Below are 18721 nucleotides of genomic sequence, written 5' to 3'. Positions count from 1 at the left end.
GTTTACAGTTAAGCACATGCTTAAGTGCTCTGCAGGATGGGGGGATCTAGAGTGTAAATACCCGTTGTGAGGATAACCTTGTGATATAAAGTGGATCCATCATGAACCTTTGACCACTTCAGCTTCTCAGGTGCTTGGCTGGCTGGTTCTTGCTCGCATAGTGTCTGTCTAATCGTCCTATGTGGGGTCGGGAAAGGATTCTTCCCTGGTCAAGCAGTGAACTTGGGAGGATTCTTCCCTGGTCAAGCAGTGAACTTGGGGCTTTTTTTGCCTTCCTCTGCAGAGTGTGGGTGTGGTCACTTCCCATCGTTATCTGACGAATCATTTCTCGGGCACTGGTGCACCTTGGTTCCTCCTGTTCTTTGCCCAGGGCACACAATAGTTCAATCTCCTGTGGGCTGTAATACTTTGGTCTCATTTTGGTTGTTGGGTTTAGTGTGGGGGTGATCGTGGCCTGTGATGTACAGGAGGTTAGACTCTGATCTGGTGGTCCCTTCTGGCCTTAAACGCTATGATTCTAACTTCATCCTGCCCCACTAATCCATGTCCACCTCCTCCTAACAATCCAAACCTCTGCAGTGCTTCAGGGTTGGAGATTGTGACGCATGAGAACTGGAAGTTGCAGCTTTATACCATTGGAAACAGATGCATACAGCTCTTGCTTCTAGTCCTGGGAGCCCCTGAGATAACAGACCTTAGTAGAGGTAGAAAAGCTCATTCTAAGAACTTTCTAAAATTTTATTAGCTATATTTTTTTGTCTCTTTCTGAGTCCTTTACAGTTTGACTCATGCTACTAAAGGAGCCTGGCTTTATAAGAGGAAGGAGTTAAAAATAGTACCAATAAAAACTTTAAAACTCTCAAACATTTCTAAAATAGTTCTTCTGTAAAGTATGTGGCATTATAAGATGGTATAATGTGTTATAAAGGTTTTTATTGACACTCTTCTGGGATGAGCTACATAACCCGATCATGAGCAATACAGGTGTTCCAAACTCATGTGATAAAACCTTTCTACCATCTCATTGTGGGTGTACTTGTGTTTTTTTTATATATATCCAATTATATCTATGCTTCTTTATTCACCTTGGATATATAATATACACACACACACACAGATATACACACACATGTGTGTAAGTTAAATGAGAGCAACAGTGTAAGAACAGCCATACTGTGTCAGATCCAGTGTCCATCTAGCTTAGTATCCTGTATCCTGACTGTGGCTGGTGTCAGATGCTTCAGAAGGAATGGACAGAACAGGGCAATTTGTCAAGTGATCCATCCCCAGTCGTTCAGTCCCAGTTTCTGGCAGTGGTAGGAGGACTGGAAATCAGCAATAGACTTAAAGCTTCTGTGGCTTTTGTGTGTCACATGCTTGGACTCTGGCTGCCTCTGGATTAGAAATCTTTGTACCTGTTTCCCAGCAGCGACGCAGGTGTTTTGGTACTATGAGTGCAAAAGAGGTTCCGAAAGTTCACTCATGTCTGCTCTGCCAAGCTGCAGAAGACAGCGGAGCCCTATTGATATCCGTGCTTGCCCTGTTGCTAGCATTCACCAGGTTCACTTTTTTGGATAATAGGTGATATAATTTTCCAGTGTTTTGACAGTCTTACTGCAGACTTCACTCAAAGTGTCAAGTACGCCAGCTGGCGCAGAGGGTGAGGGGCACGTTTTGGTACAGAAATTGTCTGATAGACGAATGTCCATTCCATTTGCAGTTCCACATCACAACCATGGTAACTAGAGCAATTGTTTACATGAAAAGAAATGTAAGGGAAGTATTTTAATATGTGTTAAGCAGTATATGACCAGCCAGGCCTGTGTGGCCATCAGCAAGTGCTCTGTGGGACCACCCTTTGGAAACTTCTGCAGTGCATCCTTGAGTTTATGTGGTGTGAGCCACTGTCTCTTGATTGCCTGAAGTGTATTATAATCTTCTTCTTACCAGGTACTATAGGCTGGCATTATAGTTTATGATGTTGGAAAATGTGGGAGAAGTTGAAACTATTCTATTGGCTCACTTACTTGCAAGGAAAATACTTTTATCTAGCAGGAAAGTTCTACTTGGAACCTAAAGTATAATATAGTTTAGTTTAAATTTCAGTTGACTCTAAAAGGCTGCTTTTTCCAGGTCTTGCTAAAGATAACTTCATGATAGGTTTGTTTTGCTTGTGCTAGAAGATAAACTAACATATCTGGCTTTTATTTTTCTCTCTCGTGATCTGTATGGAAGCATTTTCTTTATAAAGCAACTGCTCCACAGTGAAGGTCAATTAAAACCCATCGAAGGTCAGTTTTAAGTAAAGGGGCAGAGCATTTGATTCTCTCTATCTATTTCTGTAATGTTGTTGGTTTTATTTCTAGCATTTTGTTCCCGAGCTTCCTCTAAAAATGAACAGATTGAATCAGTTGGACGCATGACAGCTACCAATTTGGGGTTAGAAATCCATTAAGTTGCCTGGTGCTTTATTGGTGGTATAAAACTGCTTGGAATGAAAGTGCATTACCATTGGACATTGATTATTCAAAAGAAGAGAGGGGGTGTGCCTACATAAATCACATACCTTTACTGAAGGTTGCCAGCTTACAATTTTTTTAGCACAAAATGTGCATGTTTCGCCCGTAAAATACTGTTTGTTGTTGAAAAATTTTTAAAAAGTACTATTTTAAAACCAAACATGGAGAGCTGTCTGCTGTAGATTTCATACATCTAGGGCAGCGGTTCCCAAACTTTTGAGGATCATGCGCCTCCCCCTCCCCTGGGATCAGGAGCAGGGCTGTGGCTCCAGGGGAGGGGGGAATGCGGACGGGGTAAGAGGGCTGATAGTGGGACTGCGGCCAGGGGCCAAGGCTGGGGGTGGGGCCAGGAGCAGTGATGCGCCAAGGCTGGGGCTGGGGCTGGGAGCCAGGGATGTAGCTGGGGGCAGGACCGGAGCAGAGCAGGGGACAGGGACCCGGATGTTCCTCCATGTGCCACAGTTTAGGGACCTCTGATCTAGAGGGTTAGATCCAGACTTTGTGCCCTGCAATGCTCTTGACTTGTGATTTATGCTATGCATATTAGTCCTTCACCCTTATTGCGTAACAATATAGATACAATCTTTCTCAAGTCAGCCAGCAAGATCTTCAGATTCGTCGAAAATCTTTCTGACAGGCTGCGCAGTGGAGCGGAAAGTCCAGCTGTCTAGCTTAATTTTAAGACGGATAGTCTTAAGATGCATGCTAATGTTGAGGGGTAACTAAAACGTATGTTGCTGGGTATAAGCCGATCCTTCCTGGAGTCAGGAATGGATTTGTCCTCCACCGAGAGAGTTGTACAATGAGCCAGGCACTTTTTGAGACCTGTATTATTTCCCTGCTCTGGGCACCTTTTTCAGGAACACCAGGATGAGCTTGAGGGTCTGATCAAGCAAATTTCTACATCAGGAGATGTTTGCAAAGATAGCTGTTTTGTCTAATCTCTTACAACCAGACGCTGTAGTGGAGCCAATAAGATGGTGATGCAACTAAAATTAAAACTAATTCACATTGAGATGGGTGTCTGACAGTCTTAGCTGTGTGTTGGAAGTGTGCATGAGAGAAAGCATCAATTTGCTGAATCAGTTGGCATGCCCGGTCTTGGTTGGCGCTGAAAGCGAACAATGGCTGGCTCTGGGACATGGTGACCCATTATGTTTTATTCCCGTCAGTTTTAGGAGGATAGGAAGCGATGTAAAACTAGTCTGCTATGTTAAGAAAGCAAGTGGCAAGCGCCGGAGAGGCACAGCAAACTAGCTGCACTTGTATTCTGAAGCTGCAGTAGAAATATATGCCCACTGTTTTTATAAGATTGTTTTTTGCCTGACTAGTTTTAACCAGCGCATAAATATCCCTTTGTGCTCTTTCCAAGTCACATGTGTTTTTTGGGGGCAGATTAACTATTAATAGGAACAGAGAGAGAATGAAAAGATGAGTAAACACCTTCTTAACGAGTTCTCTGCCCTCTGCAAAGAATTAATGATTGATTGGACTGGCTTTCACAGAACCGGGCAGAGCCTTTCAGACTTGGTGGCTGGAAAAGGGATTGGCTAACGCACAGTCATGTCCCACAGGCGCTCACTGAGTAGTAACCTCAGCTCTGCTTGGCAGAAGTGAGTACAAGAGTAATATTGCTCAGGAGTAATCGATGCTCTAGTAGATTGTAGATTTAGTTACAACGTTAATGGCTCTTGGGGTGAGAGGTCCAGTTTAGAATGGAGAACAGTGTCTTTAAACTAGGTGTTGAATGCCTTGTCCTCACTTGAATTTAATCAGTGACTATTCATGCCCCATGGTATTAGTTTGCAGTCTAGATGCTGCTTGTAGGACAGCCCTCCCAAAGTGAAAGGGGCATATTTTCGCAGCTCCTGTTGATAAATCAAGAATACCTCACATCTCAGGTTGGTGCAGTCTCCTTCCAAAGGAGCCCATGAGATGTAAAACGGTGCTTATTATGACCAACTTCCCCCCGTCTTTATTGAAGGTGGGATCAGAAAAGCAGATGGAGAATTTGTCATTTACTTGATTGGTTTAATGTTGCAAACTTGCTCTTAGTTTTTTTGTTTTTGGCCAACTTAAAAGCACCTGGAGTGGGCCGTGAATGTTATAAACCCTTTCCACAGCTTCCTACGTGCTGGGAGACTGTAGATGCTCCAGCGGTGGCACTTGTTAACTACACCCTGGAAGTTGGACCCCGTGACCCATTTATTAGATGCATGTTTCTGACAAATAAACGGAGGTGTGGAATGCGGGGAAAGCTTTAGTTAAACATTCTGAAGCTACCAGAAATGCTTGGGCTTTATTGACATTATGAAAGCATTTGAATCCCTGGGAAGTGCAGGACACATCATTTTCTAGCAGTAGGCTTATTTTAAAATATGGCTGTTGGAAGTTAGTGAAGGGCTGCAGACCTGAGATGTTATCTGAAACCATAGAACAGTGAACAGGGAGTTCTGAACTCTCCCCATCTGCACTCGACCAATAATCCTGCAGCTGGATTTTGGAAAGGTTGTGATACAAGCTTTGGGTTCTCTGCAATTGAACTTATCGTTATTGATTCCTCCAACCCCCTGCACATCCAAAAAACCAAAAGGTTTAAGATCGTTTATCAATGAGCAGCCATGGAGTTGCACAATTTTACAGATGAAAATATTTGCTTTGCTGGAGTGCAGAGTTTTAACTTGTAGTTCAGTAAATCATATTTAATGTTGATTTATCAGTGCCGCTTCTGTATTAAATATTGGTTAATGGAGGTTTAGCAATTATGCTAAAAGACAGACAAGTACAGTATATTACATAGTTCTTAATCCTCAATAAATTGAGTTAGTATGTTAAATACACAGTGGGGATCCTTAACTGAAAATGTTGCTAGAAAAGTCTTCCTTCACCTTGATCCATGTAAGAAGCATGCCAGTGGAACTAGGACTAATTTATGTAATATAATTAAAAAAACCCAAGACACCAAACTGCACATTTTGCCTTCAAGAGGTAGAATATTCTTACAGAAATCTCTCTGGGGAGGAAAAAAAATCTCTTGTCTGGTCACCATGACAAGTTTGTGTATATATGGCAAGCAAGTTTTGGTTTTAGGACATGCCTTGTTTTGGTAATTAAAATGCCACTTAGTGTCACAAAACAACAAATACAGAGCATTCCATATAGGCACAGAGGGTAGATAAAAGATGGTTTCAACTTCATTTGTGGATTAAAAAAATGCTCCTCCTCCCATTTTCGTTTCCCATCTCCCAGCTAGTCATGCATGGCAAAACCAGCAGCCTCTAAGGGTACAGCTAAATATAAATGATTTTATTTAAGTGTTCTCCCCTTCTTAAATTAGTTTTGCTCTGGGTGCAGTTCTTGCCAGTGGTGGTTCAGTGTATTCTTAGAGAGCGATAGACTCTCTATTTCCTTTACGCAGTGCAGATTAAGAGAACCAGCAATTTTTCACTTTATTTGCTACAAGTAAGCAATTGTCTGGTGTCACCAGGGTAATATTTCCCCCGTGCTGTTCAAAGCTGCCTTGGACTACACTGTCATTTGTGGAATGGAGCGTGCATTCCTAATAGGATGTCTTATAGCTGCAGTAACTGCAGAGGCTGCTGTTATTTTGTTAGAAGTGGAGAAAGCTTTGCTGAATACATTGTCATGCCTCCTTCACTCTCTGCAGTGTTTCTCTTCACTTGTGCTATAGGCCCAGATCCCTGCTGGACTAAAATACAGGGAAAGGCCACTCATATCACCAGAAGGTAAATTTCCTAAGTTTCAGCAGAGCACTGTAATCTAATGGTTATAGAAGGGGAACCAGGTGGCCAGACTTCTGTTCCTGGCTCTGCCACTGACCTGCTTGTCAAATCGCTTAACGTCTCTATACCTCAGGGTTTGTCTATACTTGAAACACTACAGCGACTCTGCTGTAGCACTGTAGTGTGGACGCTGCCTGTTCCCCCCGTTAGTGTAGGTACGCCACCTCTCCAAGTGGTGGTCGCCAGGTCAGTGGAAGAATTCAGTGCTGTCTACTCTGGGGGGTTAGGTTAGTTTAACTGCACCACTCGGGGGTGGGTTTTTCACACTCCTAAGTGATGTAGCTGAGTTGACCTAACCTTTTAATGTAGACCAGGCCTCAGTTTTCTCATTTGGAGCTTGATTCTACTCCCATTCGAAATGAATGACACAACTCCCATTGCTGTCAATGGAATAAGATCGAGCCTTTGTGAAATAAGAATATATTCATCTCTCTCATTGGAAAGTTGAAATTCAGGGTATGTCTACACTCACTGCAGCTGTAGCAGAGACACTTACTACCGTGATGGAAAGAGTTTTCCTGTTGCTGTAGCAAATCCATCTCTCTGAGAGGCAGTAGTTAGGTCACTGGAAGAATTCTTCTGCCCACCTAGCAGGGTTATGCTGGAGCTTAGGTCAGCTTAATTATATCACATAGGATGTGAATTTTTTCACGGCCCTGAGCAATGTTAATTAAGCCAACCTAATTCTGTAGTGTAGATGTTTGTAAACCTCGGAGATCCTCAGAAACTTTGCACATAGATTGAAATTTATTTTTATGTTAATGCTAATTCTTTTAAAAAGAAATTTCCTTAAAATGCTTGGGGAATCACTTAATGGGACACTTCTAAAAATAATATCCGTGAAAACAATCCATACTAGTTTGCTTAAGACTGTTGAAACTGAAGGAATTTCGAGATCTTGAGTTCTATACAAATGTGTTTTTACATACTCTAACAGGGCCTAAAATAACCGGATGCTGTACTTTTAAAGAAACAAAGTGACATCTAAGAACTTGGTTTTCTTAGGTTTAGAAGCACCAACTGTAGTTTGATATTATTTAGCAAAAGGGTTTTTTGTCTTTGTAAGTCACTGAACATTTTATTTTCCCCTTCTCTCTGGGAGAATTGATAGGTTTTAGATTCTTTAAAATTTCCAGCCTGCCTCAAGCATTGTGCAAGTTGATCACACAGTTCTGGTGATTGCTTACTGGATTTGCATGCACCAATGTCTTTGCATGCCAAATATGTGCTGTCCTTCTCTTGTGGGTGAAAACAGTTGCACATGCAAAGTGGCAGGGGAAAAACTCAGCCCAAGACTTGTCCCCTAAAGTTTCTTAAATAAGCTGAAGATATTTCATAATTTCTTAAATTGTGAATATCAACTGTGTGTTGTTATATTGTAGTACAGTACATTGGATTCCAGCTGTATTTTTTAATTAGAATTTGAAGATTTTTATTAATAACGGAATATAACTGCAACAGGTATTGCTTCTTTGGTAATCATTCTACGTTAATTTCCGTTAATCAGTATTATTGTTAGTCATTGCTTAGAAAGATTCACAGTGCACTTGTTTGGTAGCTGGATGGCTTCTTATGGTTTGTCTTCACTGAAAGGTTAACTCATGATTATAACTCAAGCATTGCCCTTAAGTTGACTCACAAAAACCTTCATTCAGGTGTGGTGCATTTAAGTCTAGTTGGTGCATTTAAGCTGCTGTTAAGTCGAGTTGGCCGGCAAGAGGGAAGGTATAGGCTAACGCTCAAGTGAACACAACTTGTCAGCTGCTATATTGAATGCTCTTGAGTTGTGGATGCAGGTTAATGCCACTCAGATGCTGCTGGACTTCCAATGTCTTCCCACAATTCCCCAGCTGTTGCCACTCCTCCATCTCTAGGTACAGCTGGCGTGCTCTTAGCAAAGCATATTGTGCTTGTCATGGCAACAAGCTACTGCTGACCTACTTGTCCCCGCTTCACCTGCTCTGTATCAGCCTCTCTTTTTTCCGAAATGAGGGTCACATGGATTGTGCTAATGTCAGTGTTTGGCACAGACCAATTTGAATGGAGTGTTGCCAGGCTAACCCCACTTCCAGCCACGTACCCAGAAAGGGCAGGCAAACTTTGACTGGAAACCCTTTGGGGCAGGGACTATCTTTTTGTGTGTTTCTACAGTGCCCATCACAGTGGGGTCTTGATGTATGACCAGGGCTCCTAGGCTCTACCTTCATACAGTAATTAATAATTCCCTCATAATACACTGCAAAATAATTCATGGAGTGGCTCAATTTACTGCAGTGCTAAGAACCAGAGGAAGGATGGCAGCTCGAATGCTGTTTTGCATGGTGACTGTTCTTACTCAAGGAAGGCTAACATGAAGGAAATAACTTGAGTGCAGACCAGTTAACTCTGCTGCATAGATAAACCCTTAGTATTTTTCCTTCCTGAATAGAGTTTAAAGACTATTATGTAACAAGCCTGATTTTTAGAACAGTGACTTTTCAGAGCTGACCTGGCTTACAAAATGCTTAATGTGGATCAAAATACATCAAGATGACATGCTTTGTATAGTTATGCTTATTTATATGAACACAGGAGAATATAGACCCTTGGAAGTGATACGATTCATCTACACAGTGTATTTTATTTTAATGCATGGGTCTGGGACTTGGCTTGACAGAGGCCATTTGGAAGATTGAAAAACTTAGTTACCATTGAAAAGTCGATAAAGAAAAACTGCTATATATATACACATGACTGTGGAAATTACAACTTTTGAAGGAGCTTGACTTATTTTATCCTTGAAAATGAGATGCATAAGGTTGTAATGTAATGATTATTTTAAAAGTTTAGAAGATAGGAATTTCCAGAATGGGTTGGACCAGTGGTCCATATGTTCCAATATCCTTGTTCTGACAGTACAAGACACTTAATCTCTGCTGCAGAAAGCAGTTAAGGAATAACCTGCCCAGTGGGAAAAAGTTCTTCCTAACCCTCATTTTGTGGAGGATGGCTTGTGTGGCTCCCCTGAGTTACCACTATCTCTAGACACAGATTGGTAAATCTGGTTCAGTTGCAAATCGTCCCATGAAGTGCTGCTGTCAGGATCTGCATGAGTTACAACAGCCTCTAGTCTGCTCTAATTTATAGCAGGGGAGCAAACTGGGTGCTTGGCTTGCCTGGGTTGGGGGGGGGGGGCACAAAAGTGGTCTAAAGCTAAATTTGAAAAACCCTCCACCCCGCAGTACACCTCCAAGATATTCTTAGGCCATATCAGCTGTTGACATTTTTGGGGGGCTGGAAAAAGTATTGTTACCTCTCATTATCCCTGCTAGATGGGTAGTAAGTTGAACTTTGAATTTCTCCAGTGAAGGGGATTCCACAGCCTTTTCTGGAATTTGTGAACTGGTTTAAATTCAAGCAGGCTCTGTTCTACAGTTGCTTGTCTTCAGAAACAGGAACATGTTTCCCCCCCCCCCCCCCATATCCCTCCCCCAAGTAAATCTGCTTCTTTTCCAACCAAGTGTGTGCTGTGCGGTAAAGCATCTGCAAACATTTGGGAATGGGCGGGTGTCTGTTCAATATACTGTGGACTAGGCAGCTATCTTTCAACAGATTAGCAAGAGGAATTTCTATTGCAGGGCTCAATTGTTCAAGGCTCTCTGCTCCTTTTGTGCATGAACAGTGAAAAGTTGTGTTATGACAACGGTTGACAAAATGTTTAATGAAAGCCGCAGCTGGCAGTAACAAGAGTTCCCAGACATTCTCCCTTCCTCTCCTGCCTGTCACTGCAAGGTGCAGATACAGTTTGGACACAGTGTTCTTCACTGACAGATAAATGGCTTTGACTTACGGATCTGAAACTCACTGCACTGAGCAAAATTCTGCTGCCGCTGTGGATTGCACAGGCTGGAAATCATTTGTGTGTTTATTCATTTGTCTGGCAAACAAGCCAATAATTTTTGTTTTGAAAGAAAGGGTTGTTTTTTGCTTTTTGTTTTTGTTTTGGTTTGTACATGTAAGCAGTGTGAACAAAGCACACTATGAATGCGGCTGCATTAGCTCCTTGATTGCCCCTTGGGATGTGTGGAAAGAGAATTTTATATAGCATTCTCCGGCTGAGAAAAGTCATGCAGCTCCTTGGCATTTGGTCTCCCTTTAAAGGAGGCGTTCATTGGTAAAACTGACTTTGGATGTGCAGCATTATGGCACCTAAAGAGCATGGGGGGAGGTTGAGAATTAGGATGTGCACCTGATTATTTAGCCAGGATTCCTCGCCCCAACTCAAATATACACTGCCATCTTCTTAATCATGTTTACTAAGTTCAGTGGCCCGCAGTGCCATTTTACAGTCTCATATAAAGGCAAATACTACTGGATGGTTCAAAGACGACAATGGACAAATACACATAGAAGGGCCCCTCCTGCATCAATTGAACATAGTCTCAATTCTTGATCATGCCTACTTTAGTGACAGGTATGGACAAAGTTTACATACCAGCACATCGCTGGATTAGCCGATCAAAGGAAGAAATGAAGAATTTGTAATAGTTAAATCTAAAGCATAACATGGTTGCAGAGTACTGCACAACGTATAAAGCCAAACTAGCTTTAAAAAAAACAAACAAAAAACAAAAAACTCAGGTTGATAAGAATCCTCTTTCGATTCCAACAGGAGACTGTCATCCACAAGCTGAATTGTAGTAGCAACCCACTGGCTAATCACACTGGCTGAACTCATTCTCCAGACAATATTCTGGAGTTTGTGGTCACTGGGTTCTGGCTTCTTGGGGATACATGAAATGATGTAACTGAAGATGATATTCACATAAGGCTACTTTGTTGCAGCTTCAGAGCTCACAGGTAGCTTGGCTAGTACTTTAGGGGCATGCTGGGTGCAGATTTTTTTGTAATAAGAAATTTTAAAACATATGGCAGAAGTATTTGCCCAACCCAAGAGCCATTTAGTTATTGTATGGTTCAGGCACGGCATTAGACAAAGGAATTCCTCATGAAAAACAAACGGCTTGCTCGCTCTCAGCTGTGGTATATTAGAAACTTGATCATTTATACTAATTGGAGAACCGTTTCTCTGGTACGTCTTTCCAGTGTTTCTGATCCTGGCACCCCTATGCCACTCATCTTCTCCTGCTGCTCTGTGTGAAGTTGATTTGGAGAGGATCAAAGCCAATGGTGAATTAACAAACAGTAGCCATGGCTTTTTGTATTTTTTTTTTTACATTTAAACTAGTCTTTAGACTGCACAGAACATTCTCTTCCTTGTCCTTTATTTGCATTCCAGTAGCACCTAGAAGCTTCCTACCAAGATTAGAGCCTCATTGCGCTAGGCACTCACTGTACAAAATGAGACAGTCCCTACCTCAATTTTATTTACAAGACAAGCAAAGGGTGGCAGAGGGAACAGAAGCAGGGAGGAGAAACGGCTTGGTTACACAGCAGGACAGAGCCAAGAACAGAACCCAGGTGTCCTGACTCCTAATGTAGTACCCCTACCTACTGAATCATACTACGTTTCTTTAGCATTTGCATGTTCTGACCGAAGTGCCATAGACTGTGTATCAAGGAGCTGAATTCTGGAATAAACCCCCCTTGGGCTATTGGAGCTGCAGACTAGAAAGTCTCTGGCATCTTAACGTAAATTAAAACAGTGATGATCTTGCTGAAATACAGCTTATGAAAATGACTAGTATAATTGGAACAGGAGCTCCTGTGCTATTCGGTTTAATATATTCCATTTATTTTACGCTGACCCCATATTTTCAATGTTTGATGGGCTGCAGATTTCTGTATTGATAATGCAGGACTGCACCGAATAGATGAGGTCAGCAGGAAGCGTGAGGTTTGGGTAGGTGCGGTAGGGTGAGTTGAGACTTAAGCACCTAGGCAGGCATGCAAAGGAGGGATAATCGGACATTATGATTAACTGAATGTTTCTGCCACTGTCCAGCAGTGAAATAGTTAACGAAGTTGACATATAAATTGTCCTGTAGATTTCAAAATTTGGCAGCCTAAAGTAATGAACAGGGATGGTTCACATGTATTGTTTCAGGATGTCTGGAGACTCAAGAAGATAGCACTGCATTGATTTACACTTGGTTCCTGTTTTTCAGATTGTATTTCATACCCTGTGAAAACCAAACAAACAAACTCCCTCCCCAACAAATTTAGATATTGGTGCCAAATTCTGGAGCGAGGGGTGGAGTCGGTAAATTCCATGGTTCTGGTTGGAATAGGCAAAATACTATCATGACACACGAAGAGCCAGATACTTGTGTGATGGCTCTGAGAGTCTTCAGATCTCTGGAACCATATCAACAATATAAAAAATTACCTTTAGTCACCGTAACCTGTGAGCAAGAGAAGCTTTAACCTGCTGAGATCTTTGCTTTCATGTCATCATGCTTAAGTGTTTGAAGCACTGATCGAGACGACAGAAGCTCCTTCCCTTCCCAGGTGTGCAGTGTATCTGAGTTTTTAAAGGCCAGTATACCCACAGGGGAGAGATATTTTGCATTCACGACTAAAGACTAAAATGTTGTGATCACATAGTTCAGAATTATCCTTCAACCATTGTTCGGAAAACAAAGTGTGTCACATAGTGAAGATGATGTTTCAGCTAAACAAGAAAGCCCCCGCCTTTCCCATGTGATATTCGTCTGTAATGTTTTCTGCTGCTTTCCTTACCTGTAACATGGAGACGATACTTTCTTGTGTCAGAGGGGTGGTTTGATGTTTGCAGAGAGCTTTGAAATCCTGGCATAGAAGGTTCATTATAAATGGAAAGTATTATAACATTAATTTTTATAGGTTTCAGAGTAACAGCCGTGTTAGTCTGTATTCGCAAAAAGAAAAGGAGTACTTGTGGCACCTTAGAGACTAACCAATTTATTAGAGCATAAGCTTTCGTGAGCTACAGCTCACTTCCTCAGATGCATATCGTGGAAACTGCAGCAGGCTTTATATATACACAGAGAATATGAAACAATACCTACTCCCACCCCACTGTCCTGCTGGTAATAGCTTATCTAAAGTGATCATCAGGTGGGCCATTTCCAGCACAAATCCAGGTTTTCTCACCCTCCACCCCCCCCCACAAATTCACTCTCCTGCTGGTGATAGCCCATCCAAAGTGACAACTCTTTACACAATGTGCATGACAATCAAGTTGGGCTATTTCCTGCACAAATCCAGGTTTTCTCACATCCCCCCCACCCCCATACACACACAAATTCACTCTCCTGCTGGTAATAGCTCATCCAAACTGACCACTCCTCAAATTTTTATGATTTGGTTTCTTTGCGGAATGTGATTTTTGTAATACACAGCACACCACACCAGCATAATGGTTATAGCATGAAACTATGCTAGCTAGCTGCATTCATGAATTTAGAAGCTGCTTAGCTGCAAAAACAAGTTGATCAGAATTAGGAGGATTGCAGGCTTTGTCCCTGATTCTGTATGCTGCTTGGGTAGGGGCGCAGGGGTCTGCTCGCATGGAGCAGCTTTCAGGATTGAGCCTTAGTGCATGTGTTGACTGCAAAATTAGCCCAGCCTGTTACTCGGGTGTTGCCCCTAGCCCACCCATCCACACACATCCCTCCCACCTGAGCTTAGTGGTGCTTTCAATCTGGGCTATCTGGCCCACAGGGGTATGACTCAGAGCCCAAGTTCTACTTTCAGATGGGCTGGTGACTCACCTATTGGAATGAGGATGCAGGCTAAATAACGCCAGTGCTGATAATCTTCCAGTGCCTTCCCACCCGTCCCCTGCTCCTCCTTCCATATGCCCCAAAGGCCAGACACGTTCTCTCGCAACTCACTGGGAAGGAATCATAGAGCAGCTCAGCTTACTGCAAAGCAAAGAACCATGCAGTATGTCCCCAGAAGCCCTAGCACCGCCAGTGAAGACATGGTAATTCGACTGTGGCTTGGCAGGGTGGACGCTGACCCCTGGTCTAGACTAAGCCGGGCATGCAGACCTTGATGCTGATTATGCAGGCTATCTCTGCAGTGAAGACACACCCTTAGAAACAAATGCTTTACCACGAGTCTGTTTCAGCCCTTGGATTCTGAAGAATTGACGATAAAGCTCCATAGACCTTTTTTATCTGTATCAGTCTCTAGCTCTGCAATGTCAGATCTTCATCTGCACAAGGTCCTGATGCTGGCCACAGAGGAAGGATGATCCAGTAGTTAGGGCACTAGCCCATGGCCAACCTGGGTTTAATTACTTGCTCTGCCACAGACTTCCTGTGTGACTGTGGGCATATCACTTAGCCTCTCTGTGCCACAGTTCTCCATCTGTACATTGGGGCTAATGGCATGTCCCTACCTCCAAGGGGGTTGTAAGGATAATATATTGGATTGTGAAGTGCTCCGATAATACAGTAATGGGGGCCATATAAATATCTAAGGTAGAAAGATATATTTTCATTTATACCAAGCCCTTTATTCTGTCAGGACAGGGTAAAGAGGTCCTTAGTGTACATTGCAATCCACCCCAAGAAGGTTTTCGCTTCGACTATGTTTCTGCTAACCCAGTGGTAGCACCAATAGGAATGTTTCTCCAAAATTCCCTAGTGTAGAACATGCCTCAGACAGCTTTCTTTTTCTGTTCCAGGCCTGTAGGATGTTCTCTGTTGTACACTCCTTTTTGGTTTGTACTCAGGGCGCAGACAAGCTCAAACCTGATTTTGCCTTGTGGTTTTTTTAAAAAAAAAAAAAAAAAAAAAGTTGTAATATAATCTCTGGACAAATTGCACTTTAATTGTAGTTGTGCTATGAATATGGACTTGGCTTTCAAATGTTACTCTTGGTTTAAACTGTAGTTTGACTTTTATTTAGATAAACGTCATTGAGTTCATTGTGAAATGGATATCTGCGCTAGGCTAGTATTGATTTAAAGGTCTCCTGAGTGTTTTAAAAGACAGTAGGCGCGTAAAGGACAGCATATTTTGTTAAAATAGATGCTTATATGATATTTCAGACCTAGATTCTAGTGTAGCTATTAAGGATCTACACTGTGCTGTCAATAGGCATTGTCCTCTTTCACAGCAGGTATTTGCAGAAGGTTGCATGTTTCATGCTAGCCAAAGAAGACTTTCGAAGTAGTGCAACTTTTCCACGTGTGAAGGAAAAATTACACCGTTTCCAGCGAGCAATTGAGCATTCTGAGCAGCTGAATTTTGGGGGGTTTATCTAAACCTAAGCCATCAACCTTTTGGGTCAGATTCAGAGGTGGCATATGGACAGTACAAACTCCAGATCAGTGAGAGGATGTGACCTCCGTGCAGAGGAGGCAAAAGGCCTGGGTTGTAGCAGGAATAATAGCCTAAAGCAGGCTGTCAAAATGATGTAAAACTAAAGCAGGCCACTCATAATTATCTTACATCTGCGTACACTTGCTTTTTTCCCCGCTATAACCCCAGCTATCTGCCTCTTCCTTTTGTATGTTTTTACCAACACCACCTGCATCCCATTAATGAGCCCCCATTTGAGTCTCACACATTGCTAGTTGATTAGGTTTTAATCAGCATTTACTCTATCAGTAACTCCTCCTTACCTGAATTCAGGCAGGTTTTACCTGTAATGTGGGGTTTGCTGATCATGCAGATGTGGGATGAAAAATCTGAATGGAACTTGGGGAGTTGAGGGTTTCGCAAAGCTTAGTTCTTTAGAACTGGTGCTGTGTATTTGTTTTCTCACACAATGTTGTTCATTAATTATCCTAGTCTGCCCAAGGGTTATTCACTGCAGTGGCGGTGAGTGTTTGCGCAACCACATTCCCAATAATTTGGCACAATTGTGGATGAAATACATGCAACACCATATAGTGAGTTCCAGGCCAAAGTCTATGGTAAAAAGGAACCATTCAGACGTATTGATGGATGTAGCCTTGTTAGAAAATGTAGAGTACGTACTGAGAAGGATATTCGCTGATATAATTCACAGGGAAATAACCTGTTTATCTGTGATCAGTAGCTTGGTTATGAATAACCAGAAAGAAAACAGTAAACTTAAATGTATCCTGTTAAGACAAATTAACTGCATATATTAATATGAATGGGGGAAAACCTAGGGAATACCTGTATATGTTCTGCTAGGAGAAACAAAGTATTCGGCTTGTTTACTCAGCAGAAAGTTTCTCTTCCCGCCCCCCCCCCCCACCCGATTTCTTAAGTGCTCTTGTAAAATAGCAGATCATCTCACAATGCAATCTGGAATAATTAAGATGACCCGGTTTTGCTGAGCACAGTGACTGTAGTTTGCTGATCCCACTGTCTCTTATTTTAATAGAAACCTGAGCTACAACAAGTTGACGGAGATCGATCCTTCTGCCTTTGCCGAGCTGCCGAACCTACGGGAAGTGTAAGTATTTTTCCCAAGGCTTTTAATTGCATTTTTGCCAGGATGGCTCACGGAGGTTTCCCAAGACACCCCTTAGTTGACTTGGATCAGCAGATCGGACATGGTGTATTTTTCATACTGTACCTGTGTGCTACCTTTTTTTGTAAATCAGTCAATTAGTAGAACACAACATCTCAATTAAACTGGCATGCAGCTATTGGAAATCATTGGTGTTTGCCTCACTGTCTGCTTCATGCATGGCTCTGTGGGAGTAGCTCAGTTAACGCACCTGAGCGCACACACGACTCTTTGCTGAAAGACTATCCCTGCAGCAAGGCAGAACAGACTGAGCTGTGACATCTGATGCCAGCCTAACCCAAATCTCCCAGGAAACAAAGGTGTAGTGTAATGGACAAGAAAGCACTTAACTCTGTCTCTTCCTGCCACTGGAGTTTGTATTGCTTTTGGAACCAGTACAAATTTTGTTTGCAGTCTGCTTTGAGAACCTAAACGATGGGTTTTGTTTCATGTTTTTTGGGGGGGCTGGAGAAGGATAGAGTACTAGTAAAAAAGATCCCCTCATCACAGATGATATTATTAGAAGGAATTTCAACCCTGGACTTGCAAGGCTCTCATAACTCTGATCTCTGTAAACATTCACTGGTTAATGCCCACGCTGCTGCTCTGATTGTCAGATGCTAATAGCACTTCCATGAGCCCTGACTTGAGGTAGTGAAAAATGAAAGTGACTCAGTGTCTTCAGTGGTGGGTTGAGGTAATGGTCTTTCATTAGAATGTTAAATTACTGGCATGCTTGAGGTTTGGTTTCTGTTGGAAAAGCTTCTGATGCCCCCTGGGAAGCTGAGGAAACATTTCCTTTTAGAAATGCCACTGTAGGTATTGTGTGTTTCTTCTTGTCCTTCATCCCTTTTCATTAAGCATTGGCTCTTGTGCCCAATCCTGACTTCCTCAGGTGGGCAAAACCAATTTACATCAGCTGGAGTCTTGTCTAACTGATGCCTGCAGGATTGGACCCTACAGATGAACCTGCTACTTCTCCTCCTGCCTAATCTTCTGTGGCCCTCCTGATTACAGAGCAGTCAGTTGGTTATTAAGTACAGGTTCATGATCTTAGAAGGAGCTGGAGTGCTCTGAGACAAGCATGATTATTTATAAGAGCAACAATGAGTAAAAGGGAGAGATATAGACCAGCAGAAATGGTTTCTGTATAATGCATCTTCCAAGTTCATTAAACTCTGGAAAGCCTTAAATTGCTCAGGGTGTAGAGAATAGAACCACAGAGCCAGTCCCACTAGTCTTGTGTCACTGAATGTTACCCTAACACGACAGTGGCTTGGTGGTGGTTTTATACGTGAAAGTACCTGAAGGCCTATGACCTCAGGGGCTAGCTGGGCGTGTGAAGATTGGAAGCTTGGTACCTCAATTCTTATTGCTTATATTGTACCCAGTGAGGATGGGGCTCCATTGCACTAGGCGTTGTACCAATACAGAGTAAGGGCTTGTCTACACTACCCGATCCGGAAGGTATAGATGCGATAAATCGACTGCTGAGCGCTCTCCCATTGATTCCGGTACTCCACCAGAACGAAAAGCATAAGCGGAGTCTATGGGAGAGCATCAGCTGTCAACTTACCGCAGTGAAGACACCATGGTAAGTAGATCTAAGTACGTCAACTTCAGCTATGCTATTCACGTAGCTGAAGTTGCATATCTTAGATTGACCCCGCGCGGTAGTGTAGACAAGCCCTAAGAGATTCTCTGCCCTGAAGAGTTTACCACCCAGAAGGGGGAAAGGGATACAGCGCACAAGCAAAGTAAAGGAAGACCCTTCTCAAGCCTCAGCCCATCAATAACTGGTCTCTCAGTGAATCAAGACGAGAATTGAGATCTGGGAGCATTACCTCTGATTGAGCCACTTTACTGGGATAGACATAAAGGGGTGTTGCCAAATTAAAAATCACACTGAAGTGAGAGAACTGTTGTTACATATTGTTGTTACAAGCCAGTCAGTGCTACAACAGGAGGGCGACAATT

At 42.5% G+C, this 18721-nt stretch overlaps 1 protein-coding gene across 2 annotated transcripts in view; it reads left to right on the top strand.

Annotated features, from left to right (window-relative positions):
* The window catches only part of LRIG1 (leucine rich repeats and immunoglobulin like domains 1), a 128069-nt gene that overhangs the window by 37288 nt on the left and 72060 nt on the right, over positions 1-18721 (top strand). For both annotated transcript variants that reach the window (XR_012159755.1, XM_073351038.1), the window contains exon 2: positions 16616-16687. Coding sequence is in view for 1 of the 2 variants with exons in the window: in XM_073351038.1 (XP_073207139.1) it covers positions 16616-16687 (72 nt within the window). In the remaining variant the exon portion in view is untranslated. The remainder of the gene's footprint in view (positions 1-16615; positions 16688-18721) is intronic.

Source organism: Lepidochelys kempii, chromosome 7 (assembly GCF_965140265.1).
Source record: "Lepidochelys kempii isolate rLepKem1 chromosome 7, rLepKem1.hap2, whole genome shotgun sequence".
In the NCBI taxonomy this organism is placed as follows: Eukaryota; Metazoa; Chordata; order Testudines; family Cheloniidae; genus Lepidochelys; species Lepidochelys kempii.
This window is presented reverse-complemented; position numbering and strand designations above follow the sequence as displayed.